Genomic DNA, 22,974 nt, shown 5'->3' with positions numbered 1-22,974 from the left:
AAGAGTCACAGGCCCGATTCAGGCCCCTTGTAAAAGAATATTGGGAAAAAATAAACCATATTCACTTCGAGATCTTCAGACTGTTCGAAGATCCAACAGAAAAAAAAAGATTCGAAGATACAACATGGAAAATTATTTGAATGCAGAGGCAGCCATATTCCAACTTCTATCCACACCTATTGATGTGAAGCCATCAATTAATGCTGCAGCTGCCCAAACTCAAGTACAACTACTAAAGGTATCCATACCACAATTCAACGGATGCTATTTAAAATGGCAACAATTTTATGATTTATTCACTAAAATGATTCATGAGTCAACATTGCCAACAGTACAAAAAATGTGGTACTTAAAATCGAACCTCTCTGGAGATGCTGAAAGACTGGTTAGACACTTGGATCTAACAGAGTCCAACTATGAAACTGCCTGGACGATGCTGAAGGAGCGTTTTGACAACAAGCGAGTTCTGACTACAACGACTCTACACAAACTTTTGGATCAACCGTCAGTGACAAACGATGCATCATCAATAAAGAGTTTCCACATTATTCAAGAAACGTTAGCTACGTTGAGAAACGGCGGCATAGAAGTTAACAATTGGGATCCACTTTTGCTAGTGCTACTGGCAAGAAAATTGGATAGGACTACTCATATACTGTATGAGCAATCCATTAAAGACACAAGAAAACTACAACCCATCAAGGAATTCTTAGCCTTCTTAGAACAAAGATTCTTGGCACTGGAAGCTATAGGAGGGAAACAATACGTCCCCCTAAAGAAAAGCCAAGGATATGCGCGTCTGCCTCAACAGAAAAGAGTAAAGGCTGTCAATTCTGTGATTCAGCAGAACATAGAATTTATCGATGTGACAAGTTCGCGTCAAAATCTGGAGACGCACGTTTAAAATGGGCACTTAACTAAAAACTGTGCCTAAACTGTCTGCGGCCCAATCATATGGCAAAATCATGCTTCCTACGCAACTGCATGAAGTGCAACAAAAAACATAACACGTTGCTACACCTGGAGAACAAAGATGACGTCAAAATAACTGCCGCAGCACATAGTACAATAAATAATTATGTGCTACTCGCCACTGCTCGAGTCGAAGTGCATGGAAACAACGGAAAATATGGAAGTTTCAGAGCACTCCTGGATTCAGGCTCTCAGATAAACATGATCTCCGAAAGAGCTGTAAAAACATTATCACTTGCAGTCAAAAACTCAACCATGCGAATCGAAGGCATTGGAGGAGACCCAAGTTCAATGAAATCAAGGGTCAATGTTCTCATAAAATCTCAAAATGGAAGTTACACGACACAAGTAGAGGCGTTCGTGTTAGAGTCAACAGATCAACTTCGACAGTCGCCACATGCTCTGTAGCAACTACAACTGATGACCAGACTAATCTATTGGAACGATTTTTGAAACTGGATAATCTGGAAACAACACAGCCCTATTGGACACCAGCAGAGTCACACTGTGAAACACATTTTAAAGAGAATATACAAAGGGCAGTTGACGGAAAATTGATAGTAAAATTACCTTATTCTGAAGATGTGTCAGAACTGGAAGAGTCCCGGGAGTTAGCTATAAGGCGTTTCTTAGCATTGAAAAAAAGACTGTGCCGTGATCCAGACCTACAAGGCAACTACGTGGAATTCATGAAAAATTACGAAAAACTCGGCCACATGAAGGAAGTAACACCGCAGATGGTTCCGAAATCGCATTATTTCATTCCGCATCACTGTGTGTTGAAACCAGATAGCAGTACCACAAAACTACGAGTTGATTTGACGCTTCTGCTAAATCATCGACAGGCAAGGCCCTAAATGATATACTGTACGCTGGGCCTACGGTACAAAGTGAATTATTTTCAATTCTACTGCGTTTTAGAACTCATAAATATGTTTTTACCGCGGACATTAAAAAGATGTATCGTCAAATACGGATGAACTCAGCAGATCAGTTTCATCAGATGATTGCCTGGAGAAACTCACCTCAGGAACAGTTTAAGTACTACCGACTAAAAACTGTCACATACGGCACAACATCAGCCCCATTTTTAGCGACAAAATGTTTGCAGCATTTAGCAAATTCAAGCAAGGATCAATATCCAGTCGGATCAAAGGCAGTGGAATATGACTTTTATGTTGATGACTTCTTAACGGGAGCAGACTCAATAACGGAAGCCACAAGGGAATAACTGTACGCTTGTTATGTGCGAAATCTAAGGTAGCACCATTATCAAGGCAATCACTGCCTCGTCTGGAACTCTGTGCAGCACTATTAGGAGCGGAACTTACTGCTCGAGTACGAAAGGACCTTAATATGAAGAGTAGCTGCAATCCAGCATATTTATGGACAGATTCAAGAATTGTACTATCATGGATAAATTCACAATCATCAAGTTTGGAAACTTTTGTCGCAAATAGAGTTGCAAAAATCCAGGAATTGACTATAGCAACTCAGTGGCGTCATGTCTCCTCACAAAACAACGCTGCAGATATACTGTCACGAGGAACATTAGCAAAGAATCTGGATTCAATGACCTTGTGGCTACACGGGCCATTATTCCTTCATGGATCACCATCAAAATGGCCAGAGCCGTTCGTCAAAATGCCCAGCGCTAACGAAACATTGCACAGTGGTTTCGCCAGAGGCCAAAAATACAAAATATGAAAGTTAAAATTTTCCAAAAAAAAAATTGAAACCACCTCAGAATAAACCATATTTTTGGTGAACTAGTTTATTTTGCTCAGTTTCAATGGCTCTTTTTGCAAAAATTGTTAAAAGAGCGAAGAACTTGTCGTGCAAATGCAACCCTGCATTGAGCTTGAAGTTAAAAGAAAAAGTAAAAGGCTCAATATAAACAAATATTTTAGTAAAACGATTGAAATCAAAATGAATATTGGAAAGAAAGGTATGTTATTTTATTATACGTGTTTAAAAACGTGTTTAAAAACATTATATTTACTAATAATTCGTTTGTTTTGTCAGTGCCTCCATATGTGTTTTGTCGTCTATATTAATGATTTTCAGGTAAAGTTTTAATTGTGATCCCCCCTTCACCCCCTCTAGCGACTTTTTTTGTGGTATTTATTGATCTTTTAAGATTAAAAAACTTTTAAATTTAGGTGCCAGAATCTGCCAGGCTTCGTGGTAAAGTTCGCAGAACATAGCCTCAAATTTAGACTTTTTTAAGGTTATATGAATGCTTTGTTGTTTTGATTGTGCTGTTGAGTCATAAATGTTTGTAGATATGTGCCGTACTGTCCATTTTGTATTATTTTAACGATGCTTTAATTTGAATCGGATTGTTTTATTTAAATTTTTGCACTAGGCACTTCTGTTCATTGCGAATTTAAACGCATGTATTTGTTTGATTTGTGGTGCGCTGAATCCGGATCAAATGAAGAGAAACCCGCAAAGGCTTGCGGTCTGTTTCACCGTAATATTGAAAGCAAAGGGTGTAAGTTTGACCCGACATTAATTGGGAAATGGGGTTTCGATGGAAGTACCGGCCATAGTGAGTACAAGCAAAATTTTTCAAATGATGATTTGGACGACAAAAGCTTGTTTGTAACATCATATGTACCTCTCCAAATGTTTTCTCAAAGGGACAATAAAATTATTTGGAAAAACCCCCGACCGTCATCGACCTGGTACTGCAGGCCAATAAGATTCCAATTTAAGAAAGAGATAGCTGAATTCTCAATTAAAGAAGAGAGGTATTTTAAGGAACAAATTAGTTTACTAAAGGCAACAGAATTATATGTTAAACAACAAAAAATACTTATCGATCATAGTTTGCATCTCACTATGGTAGACGGTAAAGTGTGTAATGCAATAAGCGAATCATCCTCAGCCAAATGCTATATATGTGGAGCAAAGCCAACTGACATGAATAACGTCTAAAAATGTTTGAATAAAGAAGTTAAGGAAAGATATTATGAATTCGGCTTATCCCCGCTACATTCTTATATAAGATTCTTTGAATACTTTTTGCATGTGTCATACAAATTAGAAGTCAAAATGTGGCAAGCAAGAGATGCAGAAACGAAAGTTAAAGTGTTGGAAAGAAAACAGAAAATTCAATCGCAGTTTCGCGAAAAAATGGGCATTATAGTGGACAAACCTAGAGATGATAGTAGAGGAACGTCCAACGATGAAAATATCGCAAGGAAATTTTTTTCAAACCCTCTTTTAAGTTCCGAAATCACGGGGATAAATGAAAATTTAATTTATAGATGCGCAACTTTACTGCAAGCAATTGCATCGGGCTATAAAATTAATGCTGAAAAATTCAAGATTTTCGCGTTAGGTACAGCTAATGAACTAATAACTGCCTATCCTTGGTATTATTTGCCTGCTACGATACATAAAGTCTTAATTCATGGTGCTGCTGTTATAGAAAATGCTTTATTATCGATTGGCGAGCTTTCGGAGGAAGCTGCTGAATCTAATAATAAAGAAATTAAGAAATGTAGACTGCAGCACAGTCGAAAGGTCTCACGCACTTTAACAAACACAGATGTTATGAATACCTTACTCTTAAGATCAGATCCATTTATAACAGGTCAAAGACAGCTCCCCAAGAGAGATAAGTCGATTTTATTACCATCTGTGCAGGAATTATTAGACAATTCCTTTTAATTTGATATTATTATTTATTTTGTATTAACCAATTGTTATTATTTTTTTAAGTATATATTTTTAATTTGTAAATTGTAAAAAGTAATTATGGCCGCTGCTTCATACAAGCGGAACCAGTGTTTCGTGTTATATTGTTTTTATTTTTATGTTATGTTGTTATTGGTTTATGTTGTATACAAGTCCATCATTGGGATTGATGGTCTGACTCTTGCGATGTTAGAATATTAGGTTGTTCTGTGTATCGTTATGATACCCTTATTTTTAAGCTCATTTAAGAAATTTATGGTGAGATGGTCTGTGGGGCACGCTAAGGGCATTATTTTTTGTTTCTGCTTTTGCAATCCAGGCATTTGACGACAGTAGCAAAATATCGTCTGCGAAAACTAATGGTTGGATGCGTGTTGTTGAGTTTGACCGCTGAACGAATTCTGGGAGGTCAGCCAGGTATAGGTTATATAATATTGGGGCTAGTAAGGAACCTTGTGGGACACCTGCAGTTATATCACGAATGAGTGATGTCTCAGAGCTATTTGAGCAGGCTACATAGAATGTGCGGGAGCTTAAGTAGCTATGTATAATACGTGTAGTATTTATGTTAAAGTTATATTTATTGCTCATTTTGTAGATAGGTCCGTTTGTCCAGACTGTATCAAAGGCTTTTTCGAAATCAAGTGCGCATGCGATGGTGGCACATTTTTTTAAGAGGTTCTATATATGAATGAGTTTGCGACTGCCGGTGAGTTGTTTATAGAGAGGTTGTCTCTGAATCCAAACTGGCTTGAGTATCTCATTCATTTCTATGTGTTTTTTAATCTGCATCATTAGCATTTTTCAAATAAGAGGCTAATGGCTGAAAGTATTGATATGGGCCTATAGCCCTGTAGGCTTTGGTGGTTTTGCTTAGGCTTAGGGATCGGCATTACTTTAATGCGTTTCCAGGCAGTGGGAAAGTAGCCGATATTGTAGCAGTGGTTGAATAGTATTGCAATATGTTTAATTACAATCATATTGCAATGTTTGAGTAGAAAATTACTACTACCGTCAGGACCTACGGTTCTTTTTGCTATTTTTCTGCTTTACCCATTCAAGAAGTTGCTTGCCGTTTGTAAAGCCAAGTTCTTCAGAGCCTTCCCAGTAACCTTCTGCACTGCGTGCGTGATCGAAGGCTACGATATGGTTCGCACTCAAGGGAGATTTCATTAGCTTTGTGGCTTCCCTGTTCACGTATTCGGAATGCTGTCTGAGCAGGGGGCTATTGCTTGACATGGTGTCATTTTGCTTGTGAATTTGCTCAAACGACCATGCAAGTGCATTTAATTTATTGAAATTGGTTTTCAGGATGGGGGAACTTCAATATCTATTTTGCTTTGTTCATCCGTTGTTAAGTGGATGTCTTTATTTAGGGATGCTTGTAATTTTTCTTGTGGGCTTATACCTTTTAGTGTTTTCAAGCTAATGTTGCGGGGGCTGATATGCCTAAGCTTACATTCTATGTGCCCTAGGGCGCTGTAAGCTTTTTTATTTCTCTACGTAGTTCGGACTTTTCATTTGCTGATAGGGAAAGTTGCCGTCTGGTAATGTATCTTTGAATGACTTTTTTGCTTTTTATAAGGTTAAGACATTCTGCAGTGAGTTCAATTCTATTGTTGGGTCTGGTGGGGGAAATTTCGCACTATTATAGGGTCATTGTTCATCAAGCAGTGCCGGCCTAGCTAAATGTTCAATTTAACGGATGGAGTATTAGGTCAGGTTGCCTTTCCAGCCATTTGAGGAGTTGGAACCCGTGAGTGTTTAAGTGGGTCGGGTTGAAATATGGCTCGTTCCAGCTTGGATGCTTGGCATTTAGGTCGCAGCCTATTATTATTTTCCCACCCGCTAAATTTACTGTCTCTTATTTTGTTGAGATCAGTGATAAGAAGGGGGTGGTTTGGACGGTTGGTTTTATAGAGGGATACTGCAATTAGGTGCTGTATGCCTCTGTTTGTGCTCTTATAGGGTATTTTTATAGCCATAGCCTCAATATATTTTAATTGAGGAAACGGGATGGTCTCGAATTTCATGCCATTTTTTGTGCAAATGGCGACAGATGAGCCACAGTTATCGGGATTGGGGCGTTGAGCTTGTTCTAGGTGCTTTGCACGCTCATTTTGTCTAACGAATTTGTAGTTATCGAGATTTGTATAGTGCTTTTTGCTGAGACGGTGCTCTGCAATGAGGATTATATCTGGCCTATGTTTGTTTAAAAAGGTGTTCAATTCGTGTCTCTTGTGTAGAGACACAATAGAATTGATATTTTGGAAAATGATTTTGATGTTAACCATTATTGGGCTATTTGGATAAGGAAGTCTACGATTAAGGCTTGCTTAATCTTCCTAGCTTCCATATCATTTTGTGTTTGGCCTAGGGGGTACTTTTTTATTATTGATTGCATAGTGTCTAAGCACTCAAAGATGTCCTTGCCGAAGATTTCGGAAGAATCTTTATTTAATCCTTCGAGAGTGAAGGTTGAAGGTTTGGGATTAAGCTTCTTTGTCAAGTGCTCTCTAAGTTTTGGGTTTGTTACTGAAATATTTTTTGGGAGCGGGTTTGGTTTTTAGTTTGGGTGGGTGAGGCTTTAAAAAGCGACGAAAATTGAACACCTTCTCTTATATTGCTTATGGGCTTGGTCATATTTACCATGAATTTGGGAGCTGGCTTATTTTTCTTTCGTTCCAAGAATGAAATTCGGATTGGGCAGATTTTTGCGTTAGCCGTGTGCTTGCCTTTGCAGTTCACACACTCGACTTGGCTTTTTACATCATCTTTGATGATGTTACAGTCTCCCGGGTTATGGGTTTTCGTGCATTTTATGCAGCGGAAGGGCACTTTGCAGTTGCTAGCAACGTGTCCGAATCTTTGACTGTTGTGGCACTTGTGAATTTTATTTTTTATTTTTAGAGGCTCAATTATAACTTTACAGTTTAATAGGGTCTTTCTATGGAAGATGGTTTTTAAGTTTGGGGTTTTTGTGAGCTGGACCAGCCAGAAACTATGTTTAAAAGGTTTTATAGCCATTATATGAAGATCGGAAACTGCCTCTTCTAGGGCAGACTTAACCTCCGCTTATGTGAAGCTCTCATGGGGTAATTTTTTAATTAAAACATTATATGGCTTCAGTTGAGTAGGGGTGTACGAAAAGAAGTTCTTTTTGCTAGCTACTAGTAGCGTTTTAACGTTCTTAAAGTCTTCAATGGTGTATACGTTTATGTGCGTTATATTTTTATTTATTATGTTTAATTTATAATTTTCTTTTTTTTTAATGTTGTTGCAACATACCCGTCAGTTCCTTAGCTGGTGTGTTGTAGATGGTTATTGCAGGAATTTTTTGGTTCTTCTTAGGTGAGTCGTCATTGGCGTTGTCAACCTCCATGGTGTCTGTTGGTTTGAGTGGTCCGGCTTGTTTTTGCTTCCTGCCTTTGGTCTTTTTTGAGGGTTTTCCCATTTTTGCGTCCAGCGCTGGGAAGTCTTTGTCCTCGTTTGCGTTAGTCTCATGCAAGTTGTTTGTCTCCTCTATGTTCTCTTCGTTTGTTTCTTCCACTTGCTCTGCTAGCGAAGCAAATCTGATCCCACTCAGCGTCTGTATGACGGCTGTGGTGTGAAGCGGGTTAGATTGATTTAATGTAGTCGTTGTTGTCGTCTTTGGCTTCTTGGGTGTCTGGACGGTAGTTGCTTTTGCTATTTTCTCCCTTAGGTAGGCGAGCTCTTCCATTATTTTGTTAAAATCCTCCTTGTTGATCCACATCATCTTTGAGGTTGATGCTAAGGCTTCGCATTCGTCGTCGGTATACTCATCGAAGCTGAGAGGCGACTCGGATGAGCAACGGCTATGTGTCCTATGGTTTTCCATTTTGTTGCTAGTGTATTTGATTTTCGTTATATTTTTTGGTTTTTTGTTTTGTGCACATTCCGTTTTTAGTTTCTCGTAAGGCACTTGTTGAACATTGTGTTCGAGTCGTAGCAGAAGGCTTGTTTTATTTTTGTGCACTTTTTTGTTTGTTGCTAATTGTAACTTTTTATTTTTATTTTTATTTTTTATGTCCATATCACAAGTAACAGGTTAGCAACTTAAATTGAGTAACTTGCACTACACTTTCAGTCCTTTTCACTGGCACTGACTGGATAGATACACTTTGCACATTTATTTTCAAGCAATCGTCTGCTTTGTGCGAGCCATTCCTCCCCAATTCTATTTTACACTCTCACAATTCAAAACACAATGATCGGTCGCCGCCATTCCGCATTGCTTATATAGCAAACTGGTGGTGCGTTAGAAAGAGATCGACATATTCATGATCGACAAATAGTGATCGTGTTACTCTACTCTGCTGTTGTAAATGTTGCAAGGGTAGTGTGTGAGCGGGATGCAAGCATTATGTGCTCTCTCAAGTTTTCGGATATCTCGGTATAAATAGCAGTGAGTCTGGTCATAGGCATTAGAGTATTTCTGACATTCGTGAAGTGCGTATATATATAAAAAGTGAAAAATGACTGGTCGTGGTAAAGGTGGCAAAGGCTTGGGTAAAGGAGGTGCAAAGCGTCATCGCAAAGTGTTGCGTGATAATATCCAGGGTATCACGAAGCCAGCAATCCGTCGTTTAGCCCGTCGTGGTGGCGTGAAGCGAATCTCTGGACTAATCTATGAAGAAACCCGTGGCGTTCTCAAGGTCTTTTTGGAAAATGTTATTCGCGATGCTGTCACATATACCGAACATGCCAAGAGGAAGACAGTCACAGCCATGGATGTTGTCTATGCATTGAAGAGGCAAGGTCGTACACTGTACGGTTTTGGCGGTTAAGAAAAAGCGAGTACAACAAGCAACTTATTTTGACAACAATCGGTGCTTTTCAGGACCACCAATACCTTTAAAGAGCTGAAAATTGTGAAATTCAATTATAATTGCCCTTAATATAGACCCGCTATAAAAGTTCTCTAGCTGCGAAATAAATGAGAACAGACGAACGATGATGTTCATATTTTTTGTATCCGCCCAAGAAAGAGTTCGATGTAGTTCAATTAGCAGAAAATGTAATTCTTGTATGTATTCAAAGAATACTACATACCAAATTTGTAATTTGGAGACCACCGACCAGCAACCAACTTTTGAGCATGATTATAAATGAGACTGTACTGTACTGTAAATGACTGTACAGTGACGGTAGTCACACATGTGACAGTCTGCATATTTTGAATTGCTCACTTATTACTTATTAAATTATATATCTACGCCTACTAGGGGCGTTGCAAATTGGACCTGAAGATATAGTTATTTTTCGAATTCGGCTATATTTTGGACACTATTGATGCTAGAGGCCTGAAATTTGGTATATATACGCGGGTTGACCACCCAAGTCCAACGAGCTATGGTAGATATATGTCCGCCCATAGGGGGCGTGGCAAACCGCAAAAGCTTATATCTCCTACAGTTTAAGAGCCAGAAATTTGGATAGTTGAGTTACTGGTAGTCCTCTATCTCTATCGATGCCCCAAAAATAATTTTTCAACCTCTTTCGGGGCGTGGCGTATCGAAAAATACCCTGTAATTTTCACATTTTTGTAGCGTAAGAATTCAAATTTTGCATTTAGGTTACCGGTTCCTCGTTCTAAGAACTGGCCAAATATGAGGAGTCTACGGCCATGTGAGACGTGGCAATCGGCATTTATAGTGCCCGTATTGCGGTATTTATATGCGTCAGCCATCTATTTATGTATTTCTTCACATAAATAGGCTTAATGGGTATTGATAGCACGGAAGAAATCATTTTTATAAAATTAATAAAATATAAAAAAGCTAAAATAACAAAAAAATTTGCAATTTACAAAAACGAGTTTTCTGCGGGATTTGAACTCGCACCCAAGCCGAATAGCATGTTCATGTCAAAATAGCTAAAATAAAGATTGCCGGCGCTTCTGCCTACAGCTCCACCGCATCGTTTCGAAGAACAGTAGTTAAAACGAAATCACATTAGTGTTATGACGCCACATAGCAATGAAAAGCCAGTGTAGCGGCTGGAAATTCAAAAACAATGCAATGACAAATCAATCGCAGCGAGATTCTTAGAATATGCTAGAGTACGCATTTATGTGTACATAAAAAATGAGCGCGTGTATAAGGCAGGAATGCTTGATTAAGTGCCATTCATTCAAGCTCCCACCTTCCCAATAAATATATTATAAAATAAAAAACGAAAAATTAAGATTGTATGTCTAGAAAAGAAATTATTCAACAAATAAATTCTTATAATGTTGCCCACACTAGAGCGCAGCACAGGCCAGTCGCTGCTTACTGCGCAGTTGGCAGAGCGCGTTCTAATACGCTCGTGTGTATGTATGTAATGTGGCATGAGAAGCGTTGTCGAGCGGTGTGGCATCCTAGTTACACAATAGCAACAGGATGGCAACTCCATAAAAAGACGAGGGCAGTGATTGAGAAGGCGTTGATGAAACAAGACGTGCTGCTAAGAAGACATTTTAAGAAGAAAGACGTACACGCTGGTGATTAGAAGTCAAGTAGTCACAGTGTTCCAAAGTTGTTAAAGTCTCAATACTCTGTTAATTTCAACCACAAATACTCAATCTAACTAATAAATACACAATTATATACAATATAATTGTTACATGGGGGCTCAACCGCTGAACTGACTAAAAGAGTACGAAAAGTTGTTATATGGACGCTCAACCGATGAACGGCTAAACGGATGAATAAAAAGTATTAACGAAGGAAAATGCAGCGCTCAACCAAGAAGAAAGTCGACAAAAATCAAATGCAACATCGAATGGAGGTGGAAGCAATGAATCGGTCTTTTACGGCAAATGACGAAATTGACACGCAGCAACAGGAAGGTGCAAGAGAGACAAAAGTAATGGGCACAAGCGGCACGCTAAAAAACTCAGACCAAACGCGACATACAGGCGCCGAAGAAGAAGATTCGGGAAGCACACACACAATGGTGCGCAATAGCGAATTAGGTACGCTGATCAGAATGTTAACGACGAAATTTGAAGAGACTGAAAACAATCGAATAAATATATCGGTCGATAGTTTTGCAAAAGTGGTACCAGACTACGATGGAATATCGATACCAATTCGGCAGTGGCTGCAAAACTTTGAAGAAAATGCAGATGCTTATCAGCTGACTGAACAACAAAAATATGTTAATGCACGCAATAAGATGACAGGCACAGCAAAATTATTTATGGAAACCATTACAGTTGCTAATTATGATGATTTGTGTATGGAATTGATAGAGGAGTTTGATCAACAGCTGAGCAGTGCAGAAATACACAAACGTTTAAGAAGTCGTAAAAAGAGGCAAACTGAAAATTTTCATGATTATGTGTTAGAAATGCGTAAAATCGCTGCACTAGGCAAAATCGAAGATGAATCAATTATAAGCTACATAGTGGATGGACTAGAAGTGCGAGATGATTTGAAATATCCATTATACAGTTCAACGTCGTTCAAGCAATTGAAGAAGTGCTATGATTTAATAGATGCTGTGGCCAAAAAGAGCCGTAATAATCGCCGTTACGATGTGTCGACCAGTGATCAAGCCAAAATAAACGACAGAGTGAAAAAAATGCATTGGTTCAATTGTGGATCAACGGATCATAAAAAAGCCGATTGCCAGGCAGGTATTAAATGCTTCAAATGTGGTGGATTCGGACATGTATCGAAGGAATGTTCGGGAGAGATGAAAGCAGTAAACGTAGTCGTTAAAACGTACAACGATAACCGAATGAAGGAAATGCAAATTGAGGACAGCAAATTCAGATGCTTGATAGATACGGGCGCCGACGTATCAATAATGACGCGAGGAAAATACGATGAACTTTTTCAAGATCGTCCGCTTCAGAAACGCTGCGCAAAACTATTTGGACTGGGCAATGTTGCTACGGAGGTACTAGGTGATGTTACTGCCAAGGTCGAAGTGGATGGATTAAGTACAGAACATACATTTTTAGTTGTCCCTAATTCTAAGTTGCAAGTCGATATTCTAATTGGCTATGATTTTCTACAGAAATTCTCAGTCATGTTCAACACTAATGGGTACACTTTTACAGAAAATAGAGAAATAGAGAGCAGCGCTGATAACTACAATATTTTGAATGTGATCAGCTCCAAAGATGAAATAGATGTCGAACCGAGATATGCGGCAGAAGTTGCAGAACTTATAAGGAACTACAAGCCTATAGATGAACCACGGAGGTGTCCAATAAAGCTGTGTATTCTACCAAATGGGCCGAATATCGCGTTTAGAGAGAGTCCCAGTCGATTATCAGCAAGCGAACAAAAATTTGTACAGGATCAAGTCGATGAATGGATGCAACAAGGAATCGTTCGTCAATCTACCTCTGATGTGGCTAGCAGAGTCGTATTAGCTAAAAAGAAGGATGGATCGCACAGACTCTGCATAGATTATCGCAAGCTGAACACGCTTGTGTTAAAGGATAGATTTCCAGTACCAATAGTTGAGGAAGTTTTGGAGAAAATGCAGAGCGCAAAATACTTTACGGTTATGGACCTAAAAAACGGATTTTTTCATGTTGATGTGGACGAAGAAAGTCGCAAGTATACAGCATTTGTCACGAAACAAGGTCTTTTTGAATTTAACAAAGCGCCTTTTGGATTTTGTAATTATCCAGCAGTCTTTGTCAGATTCATAAATTTCATATTTCAAGAATTTATAAATTTAGGAATAATGGAGATTTATGTAGACGATATTGTGGTGTTTGGCTCAACAGCGGAGAAATGCTTGGAAAACGTGAAGATCGTTTTGGAGCAATCACGTCAGTTTGGATTGCAGATCAAATGGTCCAAATGTCAATTTCTTAAGAAAAGAATAAGTTTTCTCGGACATGAAGTAGAGAATGGAGTTGTATGGCCCGGCAAAGAAAAGGTTAAGGCGGTTCAAAAATTTCAATTGCCAAAAAATATTAGAGGCGTGCAGGCTTTTTTGGGACTGACCGGCTATTATAGAAAGTTCATACGTGATTATGCTATAATAGCGAGACCGTTGACGCAGTTGTTAAAGAAAGATGCGGAATTTATTATAGCAGGTCCACAAGTACAAGCGATCGAAAAATTAAAAGAGATTTTGATAAATGAACCGGTTTTAAAAATATTCCAGTTTACGGCAAAAACACAGTTGCATGTGGATGCGTCAAAAGATGGCTTTGGCGCTACACTCTTACAGGAGAATGACGATAAGTGGCATCCCGTTGTTTACTGGAGCAAGAAGACAAGTGTACAAGAAGAAAAATTACTCAGCTATTTCTTAGAGGTAAAAGCGGCCTACCTCGCTACAAAGAAGTTACGTCATTATCTGATGGGAATAGAATTTGTCTTAGTGACAGACTGTGCAGCATTTAAACAGACGGCTGTAAAAAACGATATGCCAAGAGAAGTCGTCCAATGGTTAATGCACTTACAAGATTTTACATTCAAATAGAACACCGCGCAGGAGAAAGAATGAAACATGTGGATAGCTTGAGTAGATATCCAGTAATGATTGTCTCTTCGGAAGTGCACGCTCAAATCTTAAGAGCGCAAAAAAAGGACGAAAAACTAGCAGCAGTATACGAAGTTTTAAAGCATAAGCCGTACGCGGATTTCAAAATTAAAAATAATCTGATTTATAAACAAATGAATGGACTGGATTTGCTAGCAGTACCGAAAAGCATGGAAAAAGAGATAATACGGTCGGCTCACAACTTTGGTCATATGGGTGTTCAGAAGACAAAGCACGCTATACAACAAGACTATTATATTCCACATGCGGATAGAAAAATCGGGCAGTTTATTTCTAACTGCATACAGTGCATCACACACAACCAGAAGCTCGGAAAACAGGAGGACTTTTTACATTGTATTGACAAAGGAGAAGCTCCATTGACCACATTACACGTTGATCATCTGGGATCGCTGGATCCTACATCAAAAAGCTCTAAATACATATTTGCAGTCGTAGATGGATTTTCCAAATATGTTTGGCTATATCCTACAAAGTCAACAGATACAGCGGAAGTTATCAAACATTTGAATTCTTGGGTAGAAATTTTCGGAAATCCACAACGCATAATAAGCGATAGAGGCGCCGCATTCACATCAAAGCAATTTAAGGAGTTCTGTACAAACCGAAAGATAGATCACATCGAGACAACTACAGGAGTGGCAAGAGGAAATGGTCAAATAGAACGTGTTAATCGAGTCATAATTTCTGTTCTCGCCAAGATGTCAGCAACAGAAACATCTAAATGGTATAAATATACATCACAGGTGCAGCAATGTTTAAATTCCCATATGCATTCGTCAACAAAGTTTACACCATTTGAAATCATGTTTGGAGTAAAAATGAGAAACGAGACAGACCCCGAATTGAAAAAAATCTTAGAAGAGGAAATACTAGTATCACTACAAGATGATCGCAACCGTATAAGAGCAGAAGCAAGACAGCAGATACAAGAAGCACAAACCAAATATAAGCGCAACTTTGACAAAAAACGAAAGGGACCACACGGCTATCAGTTGGGAGACCTAGTAGCCATTAGAGTCACACAATTTGTAACGGGCAGAAAGCTGGCAAACAAATATCTTGGACCATACGAAGTTACCAAAGTAAAAAGAAATGGTAGGTATGAAGTAAAGAAGTCTGCAGATTTTTCAGGCCCGAATATGACGTGCACCAGTGAAGACAACATGAAGCTTTGGCGTTATTTGGACTACAACGAAGGAACAGATTCAGAGGAATCATCTGGGGCAGATGATGATCAGGATGACCGAATGTAATGTGGCATGAGAAGCGTTGTCGAGCGGTGTGGCATCCTAGTTACACAATAGCAACAGGATGGCAACTCCATAAAAAGACGAGGACAGTGATTGAGAAGGCGTTGATGAAACAAGACGTGCTGCTAAGAAGACATTTTAAGAAGAAAGACGTACACGCTGGTTAATTTCAACCACAAATACTCAATCTAACTAATAAATACACAATTATATACAATATAATTGTTACATGTATGTGTGTCGAAAAGAAGTGCAGACTAATTAGAATATCAGATTAGAGGGTTCAGGGTATCACCTAGTCGAGCAGTCTCGACTAGAGTCTTCTTACTTGTTATACCCTGAACCCATTTTCAATGGGAAATCAGGGTATAATGTTTTTGTTGAAATGTATGTAACAGGCAGAAGGAGGCGTGGCAGACCCCACAAAGTATATATATTATTGATCAGGGCGACGAGCTGAGTTGATTTGGCCCTGTCCATCTGTATGAACGCGTCGATTTCAGAAGATATAAGCGCTAGACTCTTCAAATTTTTTTAAATGTCCGTAATTACAGCGCGCATATCAAGTTTATCATTAAAAATCGATAACTCATCCCGATCTTTTTTATCGATAAAAAACCTTATCGAAAACCAGTTATAAAATTATATCTTCTACACCTTTATTGCTAGAGACTCCAAATTTTTAATGTATGCTTATATGCAATTTATACAATTTCGGTTTTTGTTAAAATTTACCCCCACCCTTAAATTCACCTCCTCACCCTCACTTTTGTAAAAAGCGTATTTCAAATACTAGAGACTTGTTCTTTGGCAGTTACATGCATATCCATGTTATAATCATAATCTGAAAGTTTCATGAAGAAAAAAAAGTTATTAAGCAATTAAGTTCTCATAGTAAGCGCTCACTGCCGCCCATGTGTGTTTATGCTTGTGTGTGTATATGTATGTAAATGTTTGTGCGTGTGTGAGTGTGTGTATGTGTGTGTGTGCCTGTTTCTTGTGTAAGCTGAAAGACGCGAAAAATTATTGAAATAGCTATTACTCCAAGGGTTCAGGGGATCTCGTAGTCGAGTAGTCTCGACTAGAACTTTCTTGTTTTATTATGAGGTTGTAAGGTTTGAGGGAGCTAGGGGTATATGTGTAGTAGTTTTTATTGTTATTTGTTAACATTTCTTTGAGATGCATAAAGTTTGTTAAATTATATACATTAACCAGGATTATGTTTTTATTTATTATATTTAATCTATAATTACTTTTTGGTATCTTGAGCAGTAGCATACCTTGCTTTTCCTTGAGGGACGTGTTAAAGATTGTGATGGCCGGAATTTTGATGTTGGTTGTCTGCGTTGGTTTATTGTTGATGTTGTTGTTGCTGTTATTGTTGTTGTCGTCGTTGTTGTCATCTGCTTCTGGGGGGGTGTTTTGCTGTTTCTTGTTTTTGTTTTTTGTTGCTGTTGATACTGGCGATGTCGCTTTCCTTTTTTGTTTTTTTGAAGTTCTGGGGGCTGGTGTCCAGTGGTGGGTATTCAATGTCGTTAATGTTTATATTGTCTTCATCGTGTTGATATAGGGCGGCAAATTTGTTGCCCTGTAGTATGTTGTTTGTGTTTTGACTTTAATTTTCATTGTTGCTTGTTGGGTTTGTTTGCATTTTTGTCATATTATTGAGGACTTGTAATTGTTCTTTTTGATGTTGGATTAGTTGTTGTTGTAGTTTTATCTGTTCTCTTGTTAGAATGAGTTCTTCTAACAGTTGTTTTCTGTTTAAGGGGATTTATTCACTTTCATCATTTTCACCATATTGCACCACTGACTCACTTTCGTCATCCAGATATTCGTCTAGTGATGACATAGATGTATTATGATTTTTGGACATTTTGTTTTCTTCGTTTTTATTTTCTTTCCTTTTGTAGGCCCCGGCAGATTCGCCGGCAGACCTTTTTAAGACGTTGTTTGTTTTGCCTTTTTAGTATGTGTCTCCATTTTTTCTTCTTGTCCATGCCACTTTTTTCACTGCACTTCACAGCTTGTGTCTTTGCTTTTTATCTTCACTAATTCACTTGTTTCCACTTGGCTTGCGTGCCATTCCATTCCACACTGTTTTTATAATTTTTCACAATTAAATAAGAACAGATACTACACTTTGATAAGGCCGAGAACTGTTCCGAGCTAAATAACAACAGATGCTGCACTTATCGCATGTTCAGAGTTGATCTTAGCCATAAGGCCAAGGAGCACTATGCCATTTCACTGCTACAACTGGTTGAGAATTATCCACCACGCGAAGTAAGGGAAATATCCTGAACAGAGTTAACGCATATTTTTGTTGCCTACCTCAAGGGTGCATTTATTGCACGTATTGGTGATATAGAATTCGCAAATGGTTTAAGTGAACATTGAGACTAAGTGCAGGACATTTGCATACATAAATTAGTATTGTGAATAGAGGTGGGGAACTATCGATATTGGACGCAGTCGATTTGTGTTGGTTGTTTATTTTGAACCATCGATAGTGTCGATAGTGCCATCGACTAGTGATGTAACTTTGGGTCGAAATTTCGATGTCGACGTTCATCGATGTTTGCAAAATGATAAATCGATGTTGTGTGAAACATCGGCTATAAACATCGATGTATCGATGTTTTCTACCAATTCCCTTATTTTTCGTTAGTTCAATTCTTAAAGGCCTTTTAAATAAATGACTTCTTAGTTTTTATACCCTGAACCCATTTTCAATGAATATCAGGGTATAATGGTTTTGTTGAAATGTATGTATCAGGCAGAAGGAGGCGTGGCAGACCCCACAAAGTATATATTTTCTTGATCAGGGCGACGAGCTGAGTCGATTTGGCCCTGTCCGTCTGTCTGTCTGTCCGTCTGTCCGTATGTTTGAACGCGTCGATTTCCGAAGATATAAGCGCTAGACTCTTCAAATTTTTTTAAATGTCCGTAATTACAGCGCGCATATCAAGTTTATCATTAAAAATCGATAACTCATCCCGATCTTTTTTATCGATATATAAAATTATATCTTCTACACCTTTTTTGCTAGAGACTTCAAATTTTTAATGTATGCTTATATGCAATTTATACAGTTTCGGTTTTTGTTAAAATTTACCCCCCACCCTTAAATTCACCCTCTCACCCTTACTTTTGTAAAAAGCGTATTTTAAATACTAGAGACTTGTGCTTTAGCAATTACATGCATATCCATGTTATAATCATAATCTAAAAGTTTCATGAAGATCGTACGTCCACAAAAAAAGTTATTAAGCAATTAAGTTCTCATAGTAAGTGGTCACTGCCGCCCATGCGTGTGTATATGTATGTAATTGTTTGTGTATGTGTGTGTGTGTGTGTATGTGTGTGTGTATGTATGCCTGTGTGTGCGTGCGTGCGTGCGTGTGTGTGTGTGTGTGTGCGTGATTCTTGTGTAAGCTGAAAGACGCGAAAAATTATTGAAATAGCTAACACTCCAAGGGCTCAGGGGATCTCGTAGTCGAGCAGTCTCGACTAGAACTTTCTTACTTGTTTAATTTATTTACTGAGTAGTTTACTTAACAATATAATTACCAGTTGTGCTTGTCACGTTATCATTACTATTGTAATCTTTGACCATCGGTTTTATCATAGACTTAATTTTTATACTCATTCACGAAAGTGAATCAGTATATTGGTTTTGTGCAATGTCCGTCTTGCTCTCCGTCCGTCTGTCCGTATAAACGCAATCTATTTCGGCGCTATTGAAGCTAGAGACTTGAAATTTGAAACACATTCTCGTGTATATCTCCGATTTATAAAGTGTTAAAATTTTCCCGATCCGCCCACTAGGGGCGTGGTAAATCGGAAAATGCATTTTCCGATATACCAGAAATCATGTTAGTTGAATTTGGTATGTAGGTCCGCGTTGACTACCCAAGATCACGATATATAGCGGATACATCTCCGCCCATTGAGGGCGTGGCAAATCGGCTAAAACTGTATCTCCTAAGCTTGTAAACCTAAAATGCTGAAATTTTGCACGTCAGCTAATGTTATAATTCTATAAAGTCGAAGGACAATTTATAAGATATAGTGATTTTTTAAATTCTGCTCTATTTTGGACACTAGTGATGCCAGAGACCTCAAATATACTCGGGCTGATCACCCAAGACCCAAAAAGCTTTGTCGGATATATGTCCGCCAACAGGGGGCGTGGCAAACCGCAAAAGTTTATATCTTCTAAAGTATAATAGCTAGAAGCTTCAAATTTAGATAGTTAAGTTACCAGTAACCTCCTTTATCGATGCCCAAAAATAATGTGTACGCCTTTTTAGGGGCGTGGCATGTCGAAAAATACCCTGTAATTTTCACATTTTTTGAGGGTAAGCATTCGAACTTTGCAGTTAGAGTACCGTTATCACGGTCTAAGAAGTGACCAAAAATGAGGTGTCTGCGCCCAGTAGGCGCGTGGCAAATCGGAAAACCCTGTATATTCTACAGTATTAGAGCGAAACTTAACTACTAAATTGTTGATGGGATGTGAATGAGTATTCCGCAGTCGGTAATGCCCGACTGCAACGTTCTTACTTGTTGTAATAGAGTTTGAGCATGCCTGAGGGTCTTTAAAATGCAGTTTCTCAAATCTTAGATCAAGTACTGTAGCCATTGCCAGAATTGAGACCTGAAACAAAACATTTAAAATAAAATTTTTTAAGGAATAAATTAATGATGACATTTGAAGCATACCTGCTCTATTGAACCCATACGCTTATCGATTTCAAAAAGCAAGAAGTTCATAGTGTCATTTGCCTCGGGCGTGATGTCATCAACGTTAAGCAATTTTGTTTTTGATATTATTAAGCAACTGTAATTCATTTCCATTTAGCATCTCAACATCGTTGCGAACACTTAAGACAATATTGTTTACGAAATTTTTAAGCTCCAAGTAACGCTCAATCATGTAGTATGTGCTATTCCATCTAGTTGCCACATCTTGGAGCAATACCTTGTCCGTTACTTTTCTTAAGTTGTCCCTGGCAACGCAACTCTGCTTTAAAAAAAGTTACAATTCCCTTTACATTTTCAATGCATGCAGTCTCTTCCACATTTCCAAAAACTTTTCATCCACCCATTTTGTAATTAAATATCGCGACGGTATTTTGTAACGCGGTGCAACCGTATTCATTAAATGTTTGAAGCCTTTGTTTTCGACTATCGAAAATGGTTGCACATCCTTTGATATCATATAAATAATGGCATCGTTGATTATTTTTGTGTTATTCTCGTCGGTGCCATACTCCACAATATTTTGAAAGCTTTTAGCAATGGAAATTTGTGCCACACCCTTAGTATTAGGTACTGCAGGTACTGCAACATTTTGATCTATTTTATGAAGGGACCGCAGGTGGTCCTTCATGTTAGTCGTGTTACCCGCAGTTTTCAAAACTTTGTCGAAAATGTTGCATTTTGCGCTATTTCCATCAATTTTTGTAAAGTGCCTCCAGCAAAAGCTTGTCCTTGTTGTTATTCTAGAATAAATACATTTGTAATTGCAAATAACTATATTTAAATATATTTTCCACAATTTACTTACTTTGGCATTGCAAACACAGGGTAAATAAATAAAACAAATTCGCGAATTTTTCCATGTGGCACTGAAATCATATGTTCTGCAATGTTGTGAAATTTAACACCCGATGTTCTGTCAAACAGTATCGATAGTGCCATCGATAGTGTACCCCAACAAACACATATATTTGAATTGAATATAAGATATATATATTGTTTATCTGATCCAAAAATTACGATTTAAAAATAAAAGAATGTTAATGTTTTTTTCTTTGAGTCGTGTTCGCCTCTCTGAAATAATTTGGCCCGCCTTGCTGAATGCTCTTTCCGATTCTACTGACGTTGCGGGAATGCAGAGGTACTTGAAGAAAAGGCTTCCAATAGAGGAAAAATCATATTGATTCATCTGCAAAATAAATTATATTATTAGGTTAATGAATATAATTATATTGAACTTATAATTCAATTTTAAGCATACCTTCATCTATAACAGAGGGTCCGTATCTTGAGAGACAGTTGGCCTCTCTAGATACTGCCTTTTAATAAGGATTGCATCCACTCGTGAGTTTCCAACTTTAAAGACTCCAACAAGTAAGAAGACTTTAGTCGAGACTGCTCGACTAGGAGATACCCTGAACCCTCTAATCTGATATTCTAATCAGTCTGCACTTCTTTTCCACACACATACATACACACGCACGTAGTAGAACGCGCTCTGCCAACTGCGCAGTAAGCAGCGACTGCGCTTGGGCTGCGCTCTAGTGTGGGCAACATTATAAGAGTTTATTTGTTGAATAATTTAATTTTTTTAATCTTAATGAAACTTTCAGAGCGTAATCGTATGGTGAAAATGTGTGTACATTCTAAAGCAAACGTCTCTAGTACTTGAAATACGCCTTTTACAAAGGGTGTGAATATAGGGATGGGGGGTAAATTTAAAAAAAAAATCGAAATTATATAAAATACATATAAGTCTACATTTAGCTCTAAAGGTGTAGGAGATATAATTAAATAACTAGCTTTCGATAAGGGTTTTAATCGATAATAAAATATCGGGAGTAGTTATCGATATAAAAAGCACAACTTGATATGCGCGTGCTACACACGGACCTAGGAGAAAAAATTTCAAGTCCCTAGCTCTTATATCTTCTGAGATTGACGCGTCCATACATACGGATGGACGGACGGACAGACAGACGGACAGAGCCAAATCGACTCAGCTCGTCGCCCTGATCAAGAATATATATACTTTATACGTCTGCCACGCCTCCTTCTGCCTGTTACATACTTTTAACAAAACCATTATACCCTGATTTCCCATTTTCAATGGGTTCAGGGTATAAAAAGTTTTTGTGATAAGAATATTGTTCTTTACTTACAAAGAGTTAGATTTGGTAGTTGTTCGTTCTTGTTGGGCATTTTTTGTACATTTGGTACATTTTGTCAGAATAAAAATATTCATTGAAACATTTAATATTCTTTGAAAAAAGCCCTGAAAAGGGCCACAATCTTTTGGATGTTCTGCATACACCGAGGTAAGATAATTCACTGACAGCGTGCTTGGCCAACTCTCCGGGCAACAGAAGAAGGACTGCCGTTTGGATTTCCCGACTGGTAATCGTTGAACGTTTGTTGTAGTGTGCCAAACGAGAGGCCTCAGCAGCAATGCGCTCGAAAACGTCGTTCATGAAGCTGTTCATGATGCTCATTGCCTTCCACGAGTTTCGATGGATTTGGGCTCTCATAATTGTTTTTTTTTTCATCTATCGATAATTTGCTACTTGGTGGCGCGAAGAGACGCATGTATGCATTTTCCGGAATATACATATGTATAAACATTAAGTTAATATTATTATATTGTGATGATATTTGGTGGTTCTTCGTAAGAAGAATGTATGGACAAATTTTTAAAGCCATCAATTAAGCATGAAACTGATGTTTAAAGTGC

General features: G+C 38.2%; 1 protein-coding gene and 1 pseudogene across 1 annotated transcript; one reads left to right on the top strand and one right to left on the bottom strand.

The window, feature by feature from the left end:
* Positions 1–8,923: 8,923 nt before the first annotated feature.
* LOC149270648 (histone H4) lies at positions 8,924–18,160 on the top strand. Its single transcript, XM_089471137.1, has one exon. The coding sequence runs from the start codon at positions 9,177–9,179 to the stop codon at positions 9,486–9,488; it is 312 nt and encodes a 103-aa protein (XP_089327263.1). The 5' UTR covers positions 8,924–9,176; the 3' UTR covers positions 9,489–18,160.
* On the bottom strand, positions 16,515–17,476 carry LOC149270649 (uncharacterized; annotated as a pseudogene).
* Positions 18,161–22,974: the final 4,814 nt, after the last annotated feature.

Source organism: Drosophila arizonae, chromosome 2, assembly GCF_054131065.1.
Source record: "Drosophila arizonae isolate 15081-1271.41 chromosome 2, UAZ_ARI_1.0, whole genome shotgun sequence".
In the NCBI taxonomy this organism is placed as follows: Eukaryota; Metazoa; Arthropoda; class Insecta; order Diptera; family Drosophilidae; genus Drosophila; species Drosophila arizonae.
This window is presented reverse-complemented; position numbering and strand designations above follow the sequence as displayed.